This window comes from Camelus dromedarius, chromosome 9 (genome assembly GCF_036321535.1).
Source record: "Camelus dromedarius isolate mCamDro1 chromosome 9, mCamDro1.pat, whole genome shotgun sequence".
NCBI classification, from domain to species: domain Eukaryota; kingdom Metazoa; phylum Chordata; class Mammalia; order Artiodactyla; family Camelidae; genus Camelus; species Camelus dromedarius.
Window position 1 is genome coordinate 50,157,248 of NC_087444.1, and position 22,749 is coordinate 50,179,996.

General features: G+C 54.3%; 1 protein-coding gene across 3 annotated transcripts in view; it reads left to right on the forward strand.

Annotated features, from left to right (window-relative positions):
- ZNF423 (zinc finger protein 423) overlaps positions 1–22,749 on the forward strand; it is a 313,307-nt gene that overhangs the window by 181,010 nt on the left and 109,548 nt on the right. For all 3 annotated transcript variants that reach the window (XM_064489189.1, XM_010990090.3, XM_031458497.2), the window contains 2 exons: positions 1,990–5,204; positions 11,821–11,905. In XM_064489189.1, the coding sequence (XP_064345259.1) occupies positions 1,990–5,204; positions 11,821–11,905 (3,300 nt within the window). The remainder of the gene's footprint in view (positions 1–1,989; positions 5,205–11,820; positions 11,906–22,749) is intronic.

Below are 22,749 nucleotides of genomic sequence, written 5' to 3' on the forward strand. Positions count from 1 at the left end.
TGGGAGGTACCCCGGGCTGGGCTGGGTGACTGGGCTTCAGAGGCGGGAGGCTGCTGGGAGATGCGGGACTCTGGGCTGGGAGCTTTGGAGAGCGGCATCCTGCCAAGCAGAGCTCTGCCAGCAGTACCAGCTGAGATCAGGCAGATCTTCAGACTGTCAGGGCCAGGGGCCGGGGTGGGCATCGGGGTGATGTGGGGTGTAGGAGCAGGCTCAGAGCCAGCTCTAAGGGACCATGAGAGACCCTCCAGTTAGCCTTACTATCTCTTCAAATCTTGGGGTTGGCAGCTGTGAGAGCCCGTGGGTATGGTTCCCCCGGGTGTGAGCTGTGACTCCATGATGGTGTGTTTGTGTCTGCAGGTGAGTGTGCATGGGTGTTCAAGCTTGTGTGTGAGTGATAGTGGGAATGATGGCGTGTGAATGGATGTATCTGTGAGTACGTGACTGTATGTGATTGTGTGTGAGTGTGATGGTGTGTGTGTATGTGTGCAAGTGTGTGTAGGTGAGTGTGAGTTGGCATGTCCGAGCCCATGTGTGAGTTGTGGGAGTCATGTGTGAGCTCTGTGTGTGTGTGTGTGTGAGTGTGTATGTTTGCAGGTGTGTGTGTGCAGGTGTGCGTGCCAGTGCCTGCCCAAGCCTGAGACTGCGGTTCCCCTGCCCTTCCCGTCAAGAGGGTCTAGGCTGCCTCTGGCCAAGAATTTCTGGGTTGAGTCTGTGAGACTTTTCTGAAGACCAGGCTGGGCTGACTGGGGGCCGGAGAGGCGGGGGCAGTGGTTTATTTCCTCGGGGTTAGAAGAGCAAGGTCAGTGCAGCTGAATCTGAGCTTTTGTTTGTCTCTCCCCTGCTCGTAGCAGCCTGTGGTCTGTTTCATTCATTATTAAGTTTTAAATCCACCCAACATGAAACTTGAGCCGTGGAACTCGCTCCCTGCTTGGGCTGGCTTGGTTCAACCCCCGCTGCGTCTCAGGAAACTTCACTGGTTTTATTTGCTGTGTCCTGGGTGCCTTTTTTTTTTTTTTCTCCCAGAAACAGCCAAGCCTTGGTTTGTTTAGTTTTCCTCTGAGGCTGGCCGGCCAGCAGAGGCCCGGGATGAGGGGCGGGGCAGGAGTGATCCCCTTCCCTGAGTGTCCCCCTCCCTGCCACGGTGGATTTAAGGACCACTAGGCTCTGAGCTCGGTGGCCATCTGGATCCCAATCCCATCTCTAATCACTGCACCATCGGGCCATCTCTTGGGGTCCTGAGTGGACTTGGGGCAAATCCAGAGGTGGAGAAGGAACAAAGAAAACATCCCCCTTTGGGATGGTTTGGGCTGGGAATCCTGCAGCCCCTTCTCAAGTGCCCCTTGCTTACCTCCGTTTGTGCTCTTGGGCTGATGCCATATACCTGTGACTTCCACCTCATGTCTGTCCCTGAGGCAGCAGCTCCAACTTCATCAGTCCCTGATTCCCCACTGAATGCGGTATGGCTGAATTCATTAAAGTAAATTTTATTTTCTTACAAAGTTCTGCCTACGCCCCCCTGCACCAGTGGGATTTCCCACCCAGACTAGGTGGGGGTGGTGGAATCAACCCCCAGATCTTGATCAGTTGATGGGACTTGCCTCCTTTTGGCCTGTGGGGCTGGTGGTCTGTGAGGTCATTTCCGATAACTTTTTTCCCAGGCTCCTCCCCACCCCCAAATCAAGGAAGTGGCTGAGACTTCACCTCTTGTGGGAGGGTGGTACCGCATCCAGCAAGGCCCTGTGCGGCTGGTGTTGCTGCGGGGAAAGGCATGTCCCCTCCGTATCCTGCCGCGCCTCTGCCACCCTCCCTGCAGACGGGAAGACCCGCATGTCCACTTGCTTCCACCCCCGGGGTCCCTCCCCCACTCCTCCTGCAGCAGTTGGCCAGCTGCACAGCTTCAGCCCACGAGCTGTCGAGAAGCTGGCTCTGTCCTTGTTTCTCGCGGCCCTGGGAATTGCCTCTAATCTCCTCTCTGCCTTCCCCCTGCAGATGGTGACGACGACCCACAACTCTCCTGGGTGGCCTCGTCTCCCTCCAGCAAGGATGTTGCGTCACCCACGCAGATGATCGGAGATGGGTGTGACCTTGGCCTGGGTGAGGAGGAAGGGGGCACGGGCCTGCCGTACCCTTGCCAGTTCTGTGACAAGTCCTTCATCCGCCTGAGCTACTTGAAGAGGCACGAACAGATCCACAGCGACAAGCTGCCGTTCAAGTGCACCTACTGCAGCCGGCTCTTCAAGCACAAGAGGAGCCGCGACCGGCACATCAAGCTGCACACGGGCGACAAGAAGTACCACTGCCACGAGTGCGAGGCGGCCTTCTCCCGCAGTGACCACCTCAAGATCCACCTGAAGACCCACAGCTCCAGCAAGCCCTTCAAGTGCACCGTGTGCAAGCGCGGCTTCTCCTCCACCAGCTCGCTGCAGAGCCACATGCAGGCCCACAAGAAGAACAAGGAGCACCTGGCCAAGTCCGAGAAGGAGGCCAAGAAGGACGACTTCATGTGCGACTACTGCGAGGACACCTTCAGCCAGACCGAGGAGCTGGAGAAGCACGTGCTCACCCGCCACCCGCAGCTCTCTGAGAAGGCCGACCTGCAGTGCATCCACTGCCCCGAGGTCTTCGTCGACGAGAACGCGCTGCTTGCCCACATCCACCAAGCCCACGCCAACCAGAAACACAAGTGCCCCATGTGCCCCGAGCAGTTCTCCTCGGTGGAGGGTGTCTACTGCCACCTGGACAGCCACCGGCAGCCTGACTCCAGCAACCACAGTGTCAGCCCTGACCCCGTGCTGGGCAGCGTGGCCTCCATGAGCAGCGCCACGCCAGACTCCAGCGCCTCCGTGGAGCGAGGCTCCACCCCGGACTCCACCCTGAAGCCCTTGCGGGGCCAGAAGAAGATGCGGGATGACGGGCAGGGCTGGTCCAAGGTGGTCTACAGCTGCCCCTACTGCTCCAAGCGGGACTTTAACAGCCTGGCTGTGCTGGAGATCCACCTGAAGACCATCCACGCGGATAAGCCACAGCAGAGCCACACGTGTCAGATCTGCCTGGACTCCATGCCCACCCTCTACAACCTCAACGAGCATGTCCGCAAGCTGCACAAAAACCACGCCTACCCCGTGATGCAGTTCGGCAACATCTCCGCCTTCCACTGCAACTACTGCCCCGAGATGTTCGCCGACATCAACAGCCTGCAGGAGCACATCCGCGTCTCCCACTGTGGCCCCAGCGCCAACCCGCCCGACGGCAATAACGCCTTCTTCTGCAACCAGTGCTCCATGGGCTTCCTGACCGAGTCCTCCCTCACCGAGCACATCCAGCAGGCCCACTGCAGTGTCGGCAGCGCCAAGCTAGAGTCTCCAGTCGTGCAGCCCACGCAGTCCTTCATGGAGGTCTATTCCTGCCCCTACTGCACCAATTCGCCCATCTTTGGCTCCATCCTGAAGCTCACCAAGCACATCAAGGAGAACCACAAGAACATCCCGCTGGCCCACAGCAAGAAGTCCAAGGCGGAGCAGAGCCCGGTCTCGTCTGATGTGGAGGTGTCTTCCCCGAAGCGGCAGCGGCTCTCGGCGAGCGCCAACTCCATCTCCAATGGCGAGTATCCCTGTAATCAGTGCGACCTCAAGTTCTCCAACTTTGAGAGCTTCCAGACCCACCTGAAGCTGCACCTAGAGCTGCTGCTGCGGAAGCAGGCGTGTCCCCAGTGCAAAGAGGACTTTGACTCCCAGGAGTCCCTCCTGCAGCACCTGACGGTGCACTACATGACCACGTCGACCCACTATGTGTGCGAGAGCTGCGACAAGCAGTTCTCCTCGGTGGACGACCTGCAGAAGCACCTGCTGGACATGCACACCTTCGTGCTATACCACTGCACCCTGTGCCAGGAGGTCTTCGACTCCAAGGTGTCCATCCAGGTGCACCTGGCGGTGAAGCACAGCAACGAGAAGAAGATGTATCGCTGCACGGCCTGCAACTGGGACTTCCGCAAGGAGGCCGACCTGCAGGTGCACGTCAAACACAGCCACCTGGGCAACCCGGCCAAGGCACACAAGTGCATCTTCTGCGGGGAGACCTTCAGCACTGAGGTGGAGCTGCAGTGCCACATCACCACACACAGCAAGAAGTACAACTGCAAGTTCTGCAGCAAGGCCTTCCACGCCATCATCCTGCTGGAGAAGCACCTGCGGGAGAAGCACTGCGTGTTTGATGCGGCGGCTGAGAACGGCACGGCCAATGGGGTGCCCCCAGCTGCTGCCAAGAAGGCCGAACCGGCTGACCTGCAGGGTATGCTGCTGAAGAACCCCGAGGCGCCCAACAGCCACGAGGCAAGCGAGGATGACGTGGACGCGTCGGAGCCCATGTATGGCTGCGACATCTGTGGGGCCGCTTACACCATGGAGGTGCTGCTGCAGAACCACAGGCTGCGGGACCACAACATCCGACCAGGCGAGGACGATGGCTCGAGGAAGAAGGCCGAGTTCATAAAGGGCAGCCACAAGTGCAACGTGTGCTCGCGGACTTTCTTCTCGGAGAACGGCCTCCGGGAGCACCTGCAGACGCACCGGGGCCCCGCCAAGCACTACATGTGCCCCATCTGCGGCGAGCGCTTCCCCTCATTGCTGACGCTCACCGAGCACAAGGTGACCCACAGCAAGAGCCTGGACACCGGCACCTGCCGCATCTGCAAGATGCCACTGCAGAGCGAGGAGGAGTTTATCGAGCACTGCCAGATGCACCCCGACCTGCGCAACTCCCTCACCGGCTTCCGCTGCGTGGTCTGCATGCAGACGGTCACCTCCACGCTCGAGCTCAAGATCCATGGCACCTTCCACATGCAGAAGCTGGCGGGCAGCTCGGCCGCATCCTCCCCCAACGGCCAGGGGTTGCAGAAGCTCTACAAGTGTGCCCTGTGCCTAAAAGAGTTTCGCAGCAAGCAGGACCTGGTGAAACTCGACGTCAACGGGCTCCCCTATGGCCTGTGCGCTGGCTGCATGGCCCGCAGCTCCAACGGACAGGTGGGCGGCCTGGTCCCGCCCGAGCCTGCCGACCGGCCCTGCACCGGCCTCCGCTGCCCTGAGTGCAGTGTCAAGTTCGAGAGTGCTGAGGACCTGGAGAGCCACATGCAGGTGGACCATCGTGACCTCACCCCAGAGACCAGTGGGCCCCGGAAAGGCGCCCAGACGTCACCCGTGCCCCGGGTAAGTGCAGCCAGCCTGAGCCTGGTCCCTGCTCCTTGGGGCTCTGCGGATGTCCAGAGGAGCCCCTGTGCTGAGCTCTTTATTTCCGGGCAGTGGCCCCCTTCGTAGGCCAGAGAAGCAGCGCCGTTGTGCAGTGGTTAAGCACATCTGCTCTCAGGTAGACTCTGAGTTTGGACACCAGTGTTGCCATTTCCCTTCCTGTGTGACATGGGGATACATCATCTATCTCCCTGGGCTTTATTTGCCAAGTGCTTATCTGTAAAATGGGAAAAATAATGTCTCACCTTCATAGAACTACAGTGAGGGGCCGAGGGCACAGTGTGGGTAAAGGGCCTAGGATTGTGGCTGACGCTGTGAATGTGCCCTCGTTGTTGGCTGTCTCCTTGGTTATTGATCAGGGGTGGATTTTAAGTGCTAATTGCATCTTCTTGGGCAAGTCACTCTGCTCCCTGGGCTTTAGACTTAGGATTCTTCTGACAATTCATAGAGGTAATATACACATAAAGGGCTGAGAATCGGCACTTATGGCCTGTCATATTAGCAGTAATCACCAGCTGATATCGTTATCACCAACAGCATCATTATAGTTAGTGCAGCTGCAGTTGCTGGTACATGAAAGGCCCTAAGCACGTTTCCAGTTACTTTATCATTAATGTTTGATTAATTGATCAAATTTGTCCTGAGCACCCATTATCTTCAGGGTGCCTGGCAGCCGAGGAGAGTCAGAGATGGACCCTGCCATGGGGGCTCCCAGACCAGGAGGGGCCACAGACCCATAATCAGTGGGTTTCAATGAGGCAGGGGAAGTCCAGCTACTGGAGGGTCCACAGGGACCCTGGGAATGGTGACCAAGGGGCACCTGCAGGTGACAGGCATAATGGGCCCGGGGATTCCCATCAAGTCTGTGTTGTCTGCTTCCAGACCAAGGAGGTGCCAAGCAGATCTCAGGAGTATCTTTCCCTTGAGGGCCACTGCTGGCGCCACTGGCAGGGAGGCAGGATTTGGGGAAGGGCCACCTGTCACAGGCACCTGCTGGAAGACAGGGATGTTTGCTGAGGGGGTTTCACTGCAGGATCAGAACTGGGACCTGGGACTCCGGGATTCTGAGGAGGAGAGAGAGTGAGAGAGAAGGAGGGCTGGAGAGACCCCTAAGGGGTCTCCTGGCCAATTCCCCAATGAGGCCAATGAGCTGGAGGACCCAGCCAACATCACCTGGCTGCAGAGAGACGCGTCTGAATAACGACAGGGCCATGTGTCTTGCTGGGGACTGAGGTCGTTCCTCGGAGACCCATCTGGAGCAGAGAGCTCCTTTTAGGGGTGGTAACACCCCACTTTCTCAAGGCCTTTTGACTATGCAAGTCCTCTAGGAAAGGGTCCAGTAGGACACCCTTCAGGGGTTCTGAGCACAGTCCCATCACAGCTGCCCAGCTCTGTCCCCCTCAGCCTCAGCCTACTGGCTGCCAGTGTGGGTGGGCTGGGAACCATTTGGGCCCGGGAGTCAGATGGCTTGCGTGAAAATCTCCCTCTTCCAGTACCCACCCGTGACTTGACCTCTCTGGGCTTCTGTCCTCACCTGTAAAGCCAGAGGGTAATAATAATAACAGTAGTGACAGCACTGTAATAGTGTCTGTCTCCAAAGCGGGCATCACCTGGGGGGCTGTTCTGCTCATTAAAACAGTATCTGCTCTGGTCGGTGGGTGCCTGTCCCTCCTCAGTTGTCAAACACTGTGACTGTTCCCCTGCTGACCTCAGTGTTTTGCCTCGAGGATTAAACAAGGAAAGAAGCACTGGGCATGTAGTAACCATCACTTGTAATTTCCCCATTTATAGTCACAGCTCACACTTATCGAGGAAAAAGGATGTGTCAGGCACTTTCTATCTGTTTAATCCTTATGACACTCACCTTGCAGATGAGGAAAGGGAGGGAAGGACAATTAGGCAGTTTACCATGAGCCCCCGGCTTTCAAGAGGCAGAGAAGGAATCTGAGCCCAGGTCATGTGTGGTAACCCAGCCTGAGCTCTTGGCCAGCCCTCCACCCGGCACCTCTGGGGCCCATCTGGTTGCCAGAGGGGAGAGGCCGGCTTGGGTGGGGCCCAGGCCAGTCAGCCCGGTGTTTAGGTGGTGGGACAGTGGCAGGGCCAGGCCCCTGTATGCCCTTCTCCTGCCTTTTCGGCACAGTCCACACTGTGCCGGGGCTCCAGATGGCCAAGGGGCTGCTTCTAGTGCCCCCAAGCCCTCCTGCTATGGAAGCCTCCTCCGTCCTGGTCTCTGCCCTGGATCCTGCATCAGGCACCACTTCATAAAGCCCCTACTGTGTGAGCGCCCACTCTTACATTGTTTCCATGGAAACAACCCGGACCTTGGCCGTGACCCTTGCTTCGGCAAAGAGAGGGCCCCGGCTTAGAAAGGTGGAGCTGTATACCCAAGGATGCACAGCTGTGCATGCCAGTGCAGGGCTTCAGACCCGAGGGGGCTTGTTTTCTGGAAGGCTGACAGGCCTTCCTCTCCCTGTCCCTGGCCTTGTGAGAGGATGGGAGCTGAAACTCACATCTAGAGGCCTGGGCAGATGGGCCATTTGCAGAAAGGAGCTAGACAAAGCCCGGGTACCTCCCCAGCGGGGGCACAGCCTCTGGGGCCTTGCCCCCTGCCTGGGCACGCCTTGGGGCAGGGGCCCAGCTGTCTGTTCGCTCACCCTTCCCTCCCCCAGGACTCACGCATACAAGAGCAGACTCTGGGGGCTGCACAGGGGCTTGGGGGCTGGCAGGCTGGGACCCTCGGGAGTGTATCCATAGCAACCAGCTCTCTGAGGACTGGGTTCCTGTGGGGCCGAGGCTGCTGGCGGCTGGAGCATGAAGCACTGAGGTTTCTGCCTCCCCCTCTGTTTATTGATAATAACAACCTCACCCCAACTTTAAGCTTGCGTGGGCAGACCCCGGCCCCCATCGACTGCCCAGAGGCTCACGGTGCTTGTGAGGGTGAAGGGTGAGGAGGTAGACTGGGTTCTCTCATGGTCCATCTTACAGCAGGGTAACAGATGTCCAGGTTAATGGCTAGTCCAGGTCTCAGCGGCTTTCTGTTACCCAGAGCAGGACTGTCTGGGGTGGTCTGGGGCATGGAGCTAGGGGCGGCAGCTCAGACGGTGGCTCTGGAGAGCGCTGCCTGGGGTCAAATCCCAGTTCCCCTTACTCACCAGCTGGGGGCTTTGGCCAAGTGATTTAACCTCTTGAAACTCTACTTTCTCCATCCCGAAAGTGGAGCTTGCAGAGTGATTATGAACATTGAGAGAATAAACAGTGTCTGCACATAGTAGGCGCTCAATAAATGTGAGCGGCCATCATGATAGTGGAAATTCAGCAGCAAGCGCCGTCTTTCCCTCTCCTTCTCCTCTCTCCTCCTGTCTCCACCATCCTCAAGTGTGTTCTTTCTGCTCTGGGTCCCTCTGAGTCTGCTTGGGGCCATGCTGGGGGAGGCAGCCCTGGCTAAGGCCCCAGGGTTCAGCTTTGGTTCCGCTGGCCTGGGCCCCGGGGAAGAAACTCATGGCAGAGGAGATGTTTTGAATGCGAAGTTCTATCTTTCTGTGGTTACATCTCCCACTGGGGTCTGAAGCTCTAGGGAAGGAGGGGGTCTTTGAGGGATAGAGTAAGGGAGATGGACCAGAGGAGGTGTTGAGGTGAGGGCGGGCCGGGTGGGTGGGGGCGGCCAATTGCCCAGCAGGAGAGAGACAGAGTGGGAGAGTCCTCCCCTGCTTTCCCTGTGCTGTGCTCCACAGCCTGGAGGATCGCACAGCCCCCGCTCGGCTCCGGACCCTGAGCACCCCTGGCCTCACATGCAAGGCCAGAAGGGCCATCTTTGTTCGAGGATATCTGGGTATCCATTAGTGGGTGTTGGTGCTGGTGAAACTGTGAGTGTGGGTGTGTATGCCTGAGTGTGAGTGTGCATGTGTATACTTTTGAGTCTACGTGTGTGTCCATGAGGGTCGGTGCACTTCCTTGTGCCATAATCTGCTTGTGCATCTGTGGGTGCATTTAGGAGTGATGGGTGTGGCTACTAGAGTTCCAGTAAGAGAACTGAAAGCTTGAGTGTCATTGGGGATGCTGCCTGAACTTGTGGTCCGTGAGGACGTCTCCACTTCTCAGTTCCTCTGCCTCCTCCCTTGAAGCCTGGAGCTCCCTTGATCCCCTCGAGCCTGTTTCCCCAGCAGGCAGGGCTCAGCCCTCTTCCTGTCATGGAGGGGTGGCCATATGGTGGGAGGGCATTTGGGGGTCCCCTCTCGTCCTACCCAGGCTCCTCATGATTCATTTTCCAAGCGCAGTGAGCCCACTTCAGCCACCTGCCCCGATCAGGAACAGCACTTTGCTCACAGACTGTCCTCCCCACTGGTCTGGTCCAGGTATGGCTCTGGCCTCCAGAGACCTCCACCCAAGGCGAGGTGGGGCACCATCTTCCTTGTCAGGCAGGCTCCTCTCGGCTCCCGGGCATGGAGCTTCCTGGGGTGTGCTTATTCTTGCACTGACTTGTTCATTCATTCATTCGTTCAATCACTCACCATTCATTTAAGCATCAAGGGCCCTTACACTTGCCAGGCAGAGTGGATGGGGGCCACATGTGAGAGGGAATGAATGATTTTAACAGCAGAGACCTTGGGTTCAAGGTTGTGCCCCTCCACGAGCATAGACCAGGAGCTGAACCAAGGCGGGCACTTTGGGACTGCCCCCCTCCAAAGACTTCAGTCCCTGCTATCTCTTCTGGCCCGAAATCTACTCTGCCTGCTGTAAGGCCAGCTCCCCAGGTCTGTCCCCCTCAGACTCACCCATTCTTCCCAGAGTGTTTCCATGCTGAATGCCTGCCTCTGGGCCCAGTGCTGTGGCCGCGCCAAGGACACGCTGAACGCCAAAGGCCCTCTGGTCTTGTCAGCGTGGAGTCTGGAGCCTGAGTAGGGACCCTGCCCCAGGGCTGGAAGCTCCCCTCGCCGGCGGTTCCAGCTACTTCTCCATTCATTTGTTCAACAGATATTCTCTTAGCCCCAGTAAGAACCATGACACAAGTTCAGTGATTATCAGGTGCTCACTCTGGGCCAGGCCCTGTGCTGGTGGTGGGGATCCAGGATCCCTAGTCATCTTGGGTTCTCTTTGTCCCTTCTGCCCTAACAGAGGGCTTTGCACGTATTATTTTGCAACTTTGCTCATTTGTTCAACAAATGCTTCCTAAAGCGCTTAGTCTTTGCTGGGACCTCACAAGTGGACAGAACTCACCCTGGCCCTCTGGGTCTCATGGTGCAGTGGGGATCAAACAAATCAATTGGCCACGACAAAGTCGTGTGCAGATCAACTAGATGCTTTCCGCATATGCTCAGGGCCTGGGGAGGCCCTGAACTCACTCTGGGGTGGAAAGAGAAGGCTTCTCAGAGGAGGTGACAACTGAACCGAGTCCTCAAGGATGGAGAGGGTATTCCAGGTGGAGAAAACGGCATAGACAAAGGCCTGGAGGTGAGACCAGACCCTTCAGGACAACTGCAGGTCCAGGTGGGGCCAAGCAAGGAGCTGGGACAACTGGGCCCCCTGGTGGCTCATCCAGGCTGCTTGGTTGAGGGTTGGGCTTCTGTGCTCAGCTGAGAAATCCAGTTTGGCCCTTTCTTCCAGAGGCCGAGGGAGGCTCCATCATCCCTGGAGCCAAAGTGGTCTTCAGAAAACTGGGATATTTTGAATTCCCATACCACCCTCCCATACGACCCCTCCCCCTCCAGAAAAACCCACAGCCACAAGCCTTCCCCTACACGGGCAGTGCCACCTCTGTCCACAGTGGGCTGGTTCCACAACCTCCCGGGCTTAGTGGTCAGACAGAGTGCCACTCTTTGGAACCAAGAAGGTTTGAAGCTTCATTTTTCTGCCCCCTCCCCACAAGGGCAGGTGGTAATAGCTCCCTGTGTGTGGAAGCCAGATGTAGGATCCCCTGGGGCCTTGTGTGACTAGGGCAGATGAGGAATTCATCAGTCACCCCTGAGTGCCAGAGTTTGTGGGAGCAGTCTCCCCTGCTCGGCCACTTGGTTCTTAGGGGGGTAAGTAGATGAGAGAGTAGTTGGATGGGTGCAAAGAGAGATGGGTGGATGGATGGATGGGTGGATGGATAGGTGGGTGGGTGGATGGATGGATGGGTGGGTGGATGAGTGTGTGTGTGAGTGTGTGTATAGATGGATGGATGGGTAGACAGAGGGTAGGTAGATGGACAGATGATGAACAGACAGATGGATGAACAGACGGATGGATGTGTAGATGGGTGGAAGATGGGTAGATGGACTTGAGCACACCCCACACAGAACAGCCTCCTCCCTCAGCTTCCTTTCCGTAGTTCTGCTCTGTGCCCTCACCTTGGGATGGGGCAGTCTCCTCAGATCCAGCAGAGGAGCAGCTCCCTTGGAATGGAGGCTGTTTCCCCCTTTTCCCTAGGCTGAATCAGAGGTGGATTCAGAGCTGAGTGGGAAGAGAATGGCCTGGAGAGACCTGGGAGGGAACCAGGGCTGATCTGGGAATTTTTGAGCCAGGACCTTCAGGAACTTTTGCTTTCTGCTCTTTTCTGCGTCCTGACTGTCTAAGTCCTTTCTTTTTCGTTTCCAAACAGAAAAAGACGTACCAGTGCATCAAGTGCCAGATGACCTTCGAGAACGAGCGAGAGATCCAAATCCACGTTGCCAACCACATGATTGGTAAGAGAGCGTCTCCTCCCGCCCGCACTGCGGCCACTCATCGGGGTTGAAATTTGCGGTTCCAGTCATCCTTTCACTGGCTTTTAGGGTGAAGGATGGAGTCACTGCTGCTGTTTCAGAGACATTTCAGATGGGCTTGAAAATGTCAGAGCTGGAGCGCTTTCTCCACCCGAGCCTTCTTTTCGCGGCTTCACTCACGTTACAATCAAACTTTTGACAGTCTCTTTTGTTTCCCAGCATAAATTTCCCTCCATTTCTGAAATGATGTGCTTTCCAGTTGTCAAACACTCAGGGGCAATTATGCTTCAATTTCGGATGTCATGACATTGAATGGATTTAACCACTCACATTTCCCCACTAAACGTGGGGAATTCCTCAGGCACATTGTCAAAACAGAATGCTCTACAAAGTTATTTCAGTGCTTTTCCTTTTCCTCTTCAAGTAGTTTTGGACATTGGCAAATTCAGCCTTTTCAGAAGGGAGCTTTCAAAGTTCCATCATGTTCCCACGTGGTCCAAGGGACGGAGGGAAGCTCTGAGGTCTCCCTTGCCATCTGTGGGTGGGTGTGGTCTCCCTGGTGGCTGCGGAGGCCCTCACTGTAAGAGAGGGCGCTGTGGATTTCTGGTGGCACCGGGCTGGCCCAGGGGAGGGGCTTTGGCAGCGAGGGCCTCGGGAGCTTCTGGAATGGTAGTGCCCTGGGTCTTCGGTGGAAGCATGGTCACCGTCTCCAAGGCCCTGCAGTCTGGACAGTGTGGTGTCAGTCCTGAGTTGAGCACCCTGACCGTTACTTCCTCCCCACTTTTCCACCTCTAACATCTTTCATCATAGTCTTAACAACAGCCATGCCAACAGAGTACTGTTTTACAAAATCCCGGGTTGCATCCATTTAAAAAGGTCCATTTAAGTGTACAGCTCAGTGGAGCCTCGTGCACTGAGCACACCTATATCACCAGTGCCCAGGTGAAGAAACAGACTATTCCTGCATCCCAAAAGCCCCCCTCTCAGCCCCCTACAGACCCTCCCCTGACCAACAGAAAGGCCTCATTATCCTGATGTCTAACAGCATAGGTTACTTTTGGTTGTTTTATATTTTATATAAATGAGATCACATAGGATCTGCTCACTAGCGTCTGATGTTTTTCGTGTTCACATTAGTGCTTGTAATTGGACATCGCCCCCTTCTCACTGGTGTGTAATATTCCATCTTGTGAGCCTATCACCATTTATCTCTTCTTGATACACATCGTGAAGGGCATCTGGGTAGTTTCCATTTGGGAATTGTTTCAAATAGTGTGCTGCTGTGAGCATTCTTTCATGCATCTTTGGTGAGCACACACAGGTGGTTTTGATAGGGATAGCTCTCGGACTGATAGTGGTGGGTCGTAGGCTATGAGTAGGTTCGCCTGAAGACAAATAAACTTCCAAAGCAGTTGTAGGAAACTTTGCTCCCCACTCAGCCTGTGAGAGCTGTTCCATGTCTGTGCCGTCCTCCACAGGCACATTGTAAGAGCCATTGCAAAGGCTCTTTAGTGAAGCTGTGCTCAGAGTGAGTGCGGTCCCCTGGTCCCTGCCCAGCGGCAGTGTAGCCATCTCAGTGAGCTTGGTGCCCAGCCTCCCAGTGACTCGGAGCAGGTCCCTGGAAGGCGCTGACCCTGACTGGATGCATGGTGGGACCTGCCCAGTGCCGAGGGGCCAGAGGATGGGCGGGTAGGGCCCTGGGAGTGCCGCCTGACAGGGAGATTGGTGACTTTTTAATTTCCTCTGTTTGAAAGTCCCCTGCTGAAGTAGAAGAAGGAAGCTACCCTGTCAGTCACTGGCTGCTGCGAGCGCTTTCACGAGAGTGTCAGGGAGGTGAAATGAAGATGTCTAAAAATGTTTGCTCTTGTAGCAGGTGTTAATGTGCACTCCTGTTTGTAAGCACGGAGGGCGAGAGGCTGGCTAATTGGACCACAGTGATTTCAAAGGTGTTTCTCCCCTCCTCCCTCCTCTCTTTCACCTTTCCTTTTGTGCGGAGCCTGGGAGCCGTGTGTCCTCAGGTGGAAGGCGAGGGGTTGCTCTTAACTAGAGTGGTGGGGAATGGGAAAGGAGGGTTTGATTGGCACTTGGGCCTTTGTGTGAATGGAGGAAGAAGTCCTGGCTGGTGGTGGCTGGACAGGGCCCCTTGCCCAAGCCTGCTCTGCAGTGCTGTGAGCTGGCCTGGCTCTCAGGATGTGTGGGGAGTAGGGGCCTGAGGAGCAGGCAGCAAGGAGCTGTTGGTCTTAGAACCTGAGAGTCCAGGCAAAACATTCATGCAGTTGCAGAAAGTCTTACATGCAGGCCCTTGGTACATGTCCATGAGGCATGGGCTAGGGACTTGCTGGAGCCATATCTCGGGTGGCAGGGTGGTACCTCCTCTCACTCTCCCCTGTCCTCTCTACCTGCCCTCCTTTCCCTGGCCTCATCACCTCCAGCCATCAAAGAACATCAAACACTTGCTGTATGTAGAGAGCTGGAGTAGTCTCTGTGGGTGATGGAGAGTGAAGGGGGACATGGTCCCTGCCCTCAGAGACCTCACAGCATCCCAAGAAGCCACCACGTTCCACACCATGTGCAATGGAGGGAGGTCCCATTGGGTAAGGATGCTGACAGCTGCCATACACTTAGCCCCACCACAAGCCAGGAATTTTATTCCATCTCATAGAGGAAGCTGAATGATTTACCCAAGTTCCTCTGGTCAGAAAGTAACAGCACCGGGATCTGAATAAAAGCTAGGCTCTCTCCACCGTGCATGGCTCCCCTGTTATGGCTTGTGATAGGAGAGATCCAGCCCTACCCTCAGGGGTTCCCTCCCCTGATGGGCATCCAGGTAAGCACTGGACTGTCAGTTGGTGCTACTGGAACAGGGACTGCTGGATTCAAATAGGTGCATCGGGAAGGCCTGGGTATTGAAGAATGAAGAGGAGTTTTCTGTATGGGTCAGGGCCATCCGTGGCAGAGGGAGTAGCCTTGGCAAGGAAGGACAGTCACTAGAGAACAGGGCCCTCGGAGGACTCAGCATAAGGAGGAGGGGGGTCTTTGAAGGATGGGTTGTTAGGCTGAGAAGTTGGGGAGCAGCTTCTGTGGGAGGACCGTGGGGTGAGCAGAGCTCAGAGGCAGGAGCAGAGGAGGTAAAGTTGGGCCACCGGAGGAGCCTGACCTGGCCAGGATGGAGGTATCGCATATGTGGCATTGTGGGCAGTGAGGGTGGGGAGTTGGCTTGGGGCTGGACTGTGGAGGGCCTTGAAGGCCCTATAGGCTGGGTCCAAAGCTAGAGACCCCTTGGTGAATGTTTTATTTGGTTTCTCTTGAAAAACCAGAAGAGACGGCCTCCAGGGCCCGCATTCCCACATGGCCCAGTTGATAGGAGCTGGGCAGCAGCTGGGACGGTGTGTTCCCAGGCCCCACTGGCCCCACCAGTCCCTTTTGTGTTTGATGGGGATGCTTTGCTCATTCGTGCCCCCCGCCTGGCACCTGCAGTGACCTGAGTGTGCAACCTTGGACTGAGGTGCTAGGGAGCCATCGAAGGTTTTGGAGCAGAGAATGGCCTGGATGTGGCAGAGTGTTTTAGGGAGACTGATCTGGCTGCAGAGTTGTGGGGGAGAAGATGGGATGATAACAGAGTCCTGTCTGGTCTGGTCCAGGGGTGAGGGAATGAGGCAAGGGGACAAGGGAGGAGGGAGGTGATAGAACTTGTATTTGGTCTGTGCTGTCTGCCTCCTGGCCCTGGTGGCTTGGGGAAGGTGGCAGGGGCTGGGGGGTGGTGATGGTGGGAGGTGTGAATGGGAGAGAGGTGGGCACAGGGGCCCTGGTTAGGAGCTGGCACTGCAGCCCCAGTAGAAACTGTTGGGGCCAGTGTCCCTGTGGACAGCTTCCCCTGCTAAATGGCCCGAGCCAGAGTGGCTGCCTGGAGCTGGCGGGGGTAAAAGCCCCCCTTAGTGGCACCAAGGGGACTCGGTGGGTAGACATGGCGCTGTTCAGCTTGGCGGCCTTCTCATAAACTCAGGGCACTGGGGGTCTGAGGCAGGCACCCCGAGGGACCCGGACTGCAGGAGACCTCCCCCAGGGAACTCTAAACTGGCCTTTTTATAGCGGGGGGCCTCTTCGTGGCTTTGCAGCCTCCAGACCCTGGGAGTTATGATGACTCAGGGACACATCTCCTTGGAAACATTTTCCCAGCACCCTTCTCCTGGCTGCTGCCGGCGAGGGAGTGATTTGGAGCTGATAGAAAGGCAAGGGGTCTTTTGAAACCTTTCAGCAGCGGGGTCTCCTTTGAAGTCCCCCTCCCCACAGAGAATGAGGCCCCCTTCTCTGGGCTTCCCCCAGCTTTTGAAATGGTTTCAGACACCCTCTCCCCCAGCAGGCACATCAAAAACTTGGAGCAGCCCAGGGCTCTGTTCTGCCACCTCCTGCCAGGATGACCTGGCTCCGCCCAGCTGCCCCTTCCCCACCTCCCCCTGTTCCCCTCCCCCCAACCGCCCACCATCCCCATCCCCACCCCATACTCTGGGGGGATGGGCCTCCTGGAAAATGGCTCTGCAGGAGGCCCCTGCCTTGGGATCTCTCAGGCGTGCTGAGGAAGGCTTGTGGGGGGCCTGGCCCAAAGGCAGGGCCCCCCACCCCCAGTGCCTGGGGAAGGAGGAGTGTCTCCCCATGTGTGTTGAACATGTATGTACAAGGCGTGAACAGCCCCCAGGGCACTCGGACCTTCAGATGCTGGGGAAGCTGGCTTGCAGGGGGAGGCCTGCCCTCTCCTCATCTGCTGTGGACATCTCTCCTCTTGGCTCCTGTCAGGCCGATGGCTGGACAAGAGGTCTGAGAACTTGTCCTTGAAATAACGAACTTGCTGTGACCCAGGTTGGCCCCAAGGGAGTGACTCAGCCTTTGGGCCCTGGTGTCCTTACTTAGGGCTTTATGGGCCCCTGGGAAGAGTCCCGAGGAGGGGCAGGGCTGGGAAGGGACAGTCCTCAGGGAAAGTTGTCAGGGACGTTTGCCCTCCGTGTCCTTGGAAAGTGGCTGTGGACCCTCTGGCAGGCAGCCAGGCCAGAGCCAGGCCTGTCCCGGTGGGGCATTAGTCATTCCGAAGACGTTATTTTCTTGGTCACGTCAGCCCCTTTCCCTGGGTGCCTCTTAAGGCCTGAGCTTTGCTGTTGGTGGTAAAAATATGGGGGGCATTTGGAAGGTCAGCCTCTCCCACCTCCTGCTCAGGCCTTTAAAATGCCCCCATGCTGTGTGGGTGGTCCTGGTCTGTCCTCCCCAGCACTGTGGCAGGATGGGCCCTGGTCCACCCGGAGGGGAAGGGTCTGCTCAGGGTGTGTGTGTATATGAGAGAGAGAGGTTTTCTGCCTTCTAAGGCTTTAAGAAGCACACCCCAGGAGACATACTGGAAGCCCCCTTGCAGACGGGGTACCCTTCTTTCTTCAGCTGTTCCCACACCCAGGGCCCTTGCTGAAGACCTAGCCTGCAGTGTTTTGGGAGGGGAAGGAAGGTCTGGTGTGGAAATCAGTGCCTCACCTCCACACCAGGGAAATACAAAAGCCCTCAAATATAACTGAAGAGGAAAACGTGAAAAGGAAGAGAAAAAGGGAAGAAAAGGTTCCTGTTGACTTTCTGTTGGCAACGCACGTTGCTGAGCGCGGCTGTGCTAGGCTCTTTGTGGTGCTTTTGATTCGGGTGACACCAGACCCAAAACATCTGCCTAACCTTAATATGTGATAAAACCGTCTCCCTCTCCCCCCAGAGATCACGTTTCAAGTTCTGGGACTGTTCTGTCAGAATAACAAGCTTGTACAGAGAGCCTATCATCCAATTCTTGCTTTCCTTCTTTCTTCTTTTTAAAAAATCCCCCAAGTAGGCCATGGCCACTTCCCTCCTAACAGTCCCGTGCATGAGAGGACTCAGTTGCCCTGACTTTGAAGCTCGTTAGTTGGTTTAAGAAAGCTGGTGATCAAGTACCTTGGTTTATGAAGAATCCATCTGTTCTGGATTTTGAAGGAGTGGAAAATTTTCTCGTTTTCATAGATTTCGTCCTTTTTTTTTTAAAAGGGCCTCTGTAGGTGGGATTTTCTCTAACAGTAATCTCAGTTCAGTAAACATGGTCAAGATCCTCAGTGAGGAACTTCCAGCTGAGTTCAGGCAGTGGTAACCTCACAGGACAAGTTAATATCGCGTCACAGAGTCTAAGACACGGAAGCTCAAAGGACAGACATGCTGCCCAATTTGGTCATTCCAGGAAACCTTCCAGGAGGAAGTGACACCTCATCAGGCTCTTGGAAGGTGGAAACTAAGGTGTGGGGGGCCTTCTAGGCAGAGAAAGTAGCATAAGCCAGTTCATAGAAAAGAGGCCCGTGTAGTTTGTGGGGGAAATTGTAAATTATCCAGTATCGCTACAGAATAAATCGTGAGGCAGGAGGTGGCTGGGTGAGAGAAAAGACTGTGGTGGAGCAGGCGAGAGAAGATGAGGATGTTGGTTAGGAGGGTCTGGGTTGGAGAAATACTTAAGAGGCAAAACCAGCAGGATTTGGCAACTGAATGGAAATGGGAAGGGGAGAAGTTAGGAAAGACTCCAAAGTCTCATGTGACCAGGTTTTGAGTGACAGGTTGAAGATGATACCAAACTGCTGGGGTTATTAGAATGATGATTCTAGTAACAACGATCGGTCACATCTGATGTGGCTTCCTGAGTACCAGGCCCTGCTAGCAAGATCTACACGTGTCATTGCACCCCATGTACAAAAGGGGGCACTCTTATTCTCCCCCTTTTATACATGGGGAATCCAGGGGACATGTCCAATGTCAGTAAGTTGCAGAGGGGGGTTTGAACTCAGGCAGTGTGATTTCAGAGCCTGGAATCCTCTTTACTCCTCCTCCTCCATCACACTTTGTTGGTTGATTTGGCCTCTGAGTGTTGGTGTCTGACCGGCAGTTGGACACATGGGCAGGGAGCTCAGGAGGAAGGCCCCAGGCTGGAGAAGGGTTTAGAGGCATCGGCACAGACAGGGAGGCAGCTGGGAGACGTGAAGGGCGTGAGGAAGGTGGTGTCATCCATGCTGAGAGAGCAAGGTGCTTCTGGGCAGCAATGTGAGGGGCTGCAGAGAGGCCCGTGGAGGCAGGTTGGAGAGGGGGCTGCTGGACTGTCCTAAGCATGAGCAGGATCAGCAGAATTGGACTCAGGAACACGTTGAGAGGAGCCAGGGAGACCAGCAGTGTAGACTTGCCTTTCCAGGTTCCAGGCTGGGAAGGGAGGGCGGTGGACAGGAGCAGAGGTGTCCAAGGGTCAGAGGAAGCTTTTGCGTTTTGAAGAGGGAAAGACCAGAGTTATGTTTCTAGGCTAAGAGGAGGGAGCCAGACGGGAGCCGAGGAAGGATGGAGAGTTGATAGCATTGGAGCCGGTCCTGTAGGGGCAGAGCCTGGGGCCCTGGCACCCTCTTGCGTGGGCCAGCCCGCAGCCCAGCCCTCTCTTGCTCTCCATTGCCGTGGGCTTGGAGGCCCATGTTGTTGTGTTGACTTTGTTGAATGCCCTTTATGGTCATTTGGCTGCTTGGGAGCAGCTGACACATGAGCAATTTCCCTCGTGTCTGCTTCTGGCCAAGCCTCACTGGAGTGACGGCAGAAAACAAGGGCCCTGCAACCCCAGGGCTTGGCCTGCTCTACCCTGAGTTCCCAGTAGGTGCCAGAGCCTCACATTGGGCTCTGGATGCTTGGCCAGGGCTCTCTTCCTCGTGGGTCCCTGGTGTCCAGCAGGGAAAAAGTGGGGGGGCCTCCTCTTCCAACCGCAGACACCTCCCTTGAAGGCGTCGGAGTGTCCCTCACTGGCTGACCAGTCTCACAGGTGCCCCACCTGGTGCGGTTTCCAGCTCATCTGCCTGGGGAAACCAAAGTACAGAGAAGGGAAGTGACTCCCCAAAGGCACACTGTGAGTCGTAGTGAGAATCTGAGGTCACTGATGGGAGCATTTTCTAAATAGAGACTCCTTTAGGAAGTTACTGATTTCAGTTTATCCAGAAGATCTTTATTAAGTACCAATAGTTTGCTCAATCTGCTGTAGATGTGAATATTAATGAGAAATAGAGAATGCGTATGCTGGCCCGTGTGAGGACACATACGCACACACACACAGAATGTACAACTCTACAGTGAATCAGGGTAGTTAGGAGCAGTCCCAGCTCATGGATAACTAAGGTATTTCACCTTTGTATGCTTCAGCTCTGCGTCTATTAAATGTCCCCATCTTAACATAACTGTACTAACATAGCAGTTTAGGCAGGTGTCTTTCTCCAACTCACACTGACTAAAGCATTAAAAAGAATTATTGGCTCCTGTAAATGATACCTTGGACAACAGGCTTCAGGCATGGCTGGATCTAGGGGTTCTCATCACCAATCTGTCTCTTTCCTACCTCTCAGCTCTGCTTCCTCTTTGTTGCCGTCATTCCCAGGAGGGCTCTCCTGGTGCCAGTGACGGCCATACTCTCCCTACCCAGCAGTCCCAGCAGAGAGGGCACGTGCTTCTTCACCAGTAGAAAAAGTTTCAGGACCAAGGCCTACTGCCTCTAAAGTGTCCTAAAGCTGCCCGGGAGGCAATCATTGTGGCCAGGGGGTTGGAGTGGGTTGTTTGGTCAGACTGGCACCACCTGCCCTCCCTGGACGCTGGGGTGGGCCAGTGTCAACCCCTCGTCCCCCATGATGGGAAAAGGGAGGGTATTCTTGAAAAGAGAGAGGCTTTCTATTTCCACAAGGAGGGGGCAGCACAAACAGTAGAGGGACACCATCCCTACCATTTGGGAGCTGTTTAGAGGATTAAATGAGTTAAAATATATGAAAAGTGCCCAGCATTTGTAAGTTCTGAGTAAATGGTAGCTATTAACATTAATATTATTATTATTAGTCCCTGTTGTAGGGACTAATTAAAGGTAATGATGATGATAATGGAGCCCTTGTTTAGAGAGGACAAACTGAGCCCCTCTGTGACCATGCTGAGCCTACAATCGCAGGTGCCAGCCCTTGGCAGCTCAGAGGATGAACACTTGAGCCCGCTGGTCAGCATGCCCTTCCCTAGCACACGGGGTCACATGATCATGAGAGCAACCCAGGTGCTGAGGGAGCTCCCCGGGGTTAATTGGGTGCTGCTCCTAGTGCCTAGAGGGCCCCCTTGAAGGGCTGTCACGCTCCCTCCAGCCCAGATCAGCACCAGAGACTCAAGCATTCACTCTTTTGCCTTTTCTCTGGATTCTGTGTGGACCACCCACAGAGGGTAGTTTCGCCAGCAGAGCTCCATAAACCCAGCAGCTTGTGGACCTCCCACGCTAACGTCTGCCTTTCTCCTCTCCTAAGTACTGCCCAGCCTGGATGTTTTTGTGGTCCCCCAGCATCCCTTTGCCTGCTCTCTGGCCTCTCTCCTTAAGTCTTTCTTACTTTTCCCTGGGTCTACCCTGCCTCTCCAGTCTCCAAGTGCCTGTGTCCTATTCTTCCCTCCTAGGGTTTCCAGATTTAGCAAACAAAAATACAAGATGGCTAGTTAAATCTGAATTCCAAATGAACAACAAGTAATTTTTTAGGTGAAATGTGTCACCAATATTGCATGGGACATACTAATACTAAAAAGTTTTTTGTTGTTTATCTGAAACTTAAATTTAACCAGCCATCCTGTATTTTACCTGGCAACCCTATCTAACCCCTCTCCCCACAATCCTTTAAGCCTCAAGGGAAGAACAGTGGTGCTCCCACCCCCGCCCCTTCTTTTAAAGCTCGTTATGGTCCTTTTTCCATCCTTATAAAAGTTTTAACTTAATTAAACTTTTAATTTTGAGAAAGCTGTAAATTCACATGGAGATTCAGTTTCCTCCAAAGGTAATAGTTTGTAAAATGAGAGTACAGTATCTAGGTTATTGACATCCGTATACTCAAGCTACAGAACATTCTTATCACCACAAAAATCCCTCATGCTTTCCCTTTAAAGCCATAGCCACTTCTTTCCTGCCCCAATCCCTTTTCCTTAACCTCCGGAAAGCACTAATCTGTTCTCTGATTCCATAATTTTGCCATTTCAAGAATGTTGTATAAATGGAATCACATTTAAGTGTACATTATCTTTGGGATATTTGTGTATTCTTCTGTTTTGGGGTGACATGTTCAGTCAATGTCAATTAGATCTTATTGGTTGATGGTGTTGTTGAATTCTTCTGTATCCTTGCTGATTTTATGTCTAGTTGGTTTATCAATCACTGAGTGAGACGTGTTGAAATGTTCTACTATAATTGTGGACATGTCTGTTTTTCTTTTCAGTTTTATTAGCTTTTATTTCACGTATTTTGCAGTTGTATTGTTTGATGCATACATATTTAAGATTGCTTTGTTTTCTTGATAGATTAACTCCTTTATTAGAATACAATGTCCCTCTCTATCTCTGGTAGTTTATTTTATTTTATCTCTTTTGCTCTGAAGCCTACATTGTCTAATATTAGCATAGTCCTTCTGCTCTCATTTAGTTAATGTTTGCAAAGTAGTCTTATTCTATCCTTTTGCTTTCAGCCTGACTATATTGTATATTTTAAGTGAGTTTCTTGTAGATAGAATATAGGTGGGCCACTCTCTCCCCCATATGCCAATCTCTGTCTTTTCAAGTTGTAAATTTTGCCCATTAATATTTAATGTAATTAATGATATGTTAGAGCTTGTCTGCCATTTTATATTTTGTTTTCTGTTGGTTTTCACTATGTTTCATTTCTGTTTTCTTCTTCCTGCCTTCCTGTGGGTTGCTTGAATATTTTTAAGAATTTCATTTGGTTTACCAGTAGTATTTCTTTTTGTATAGCTTTTTAAATAATTACT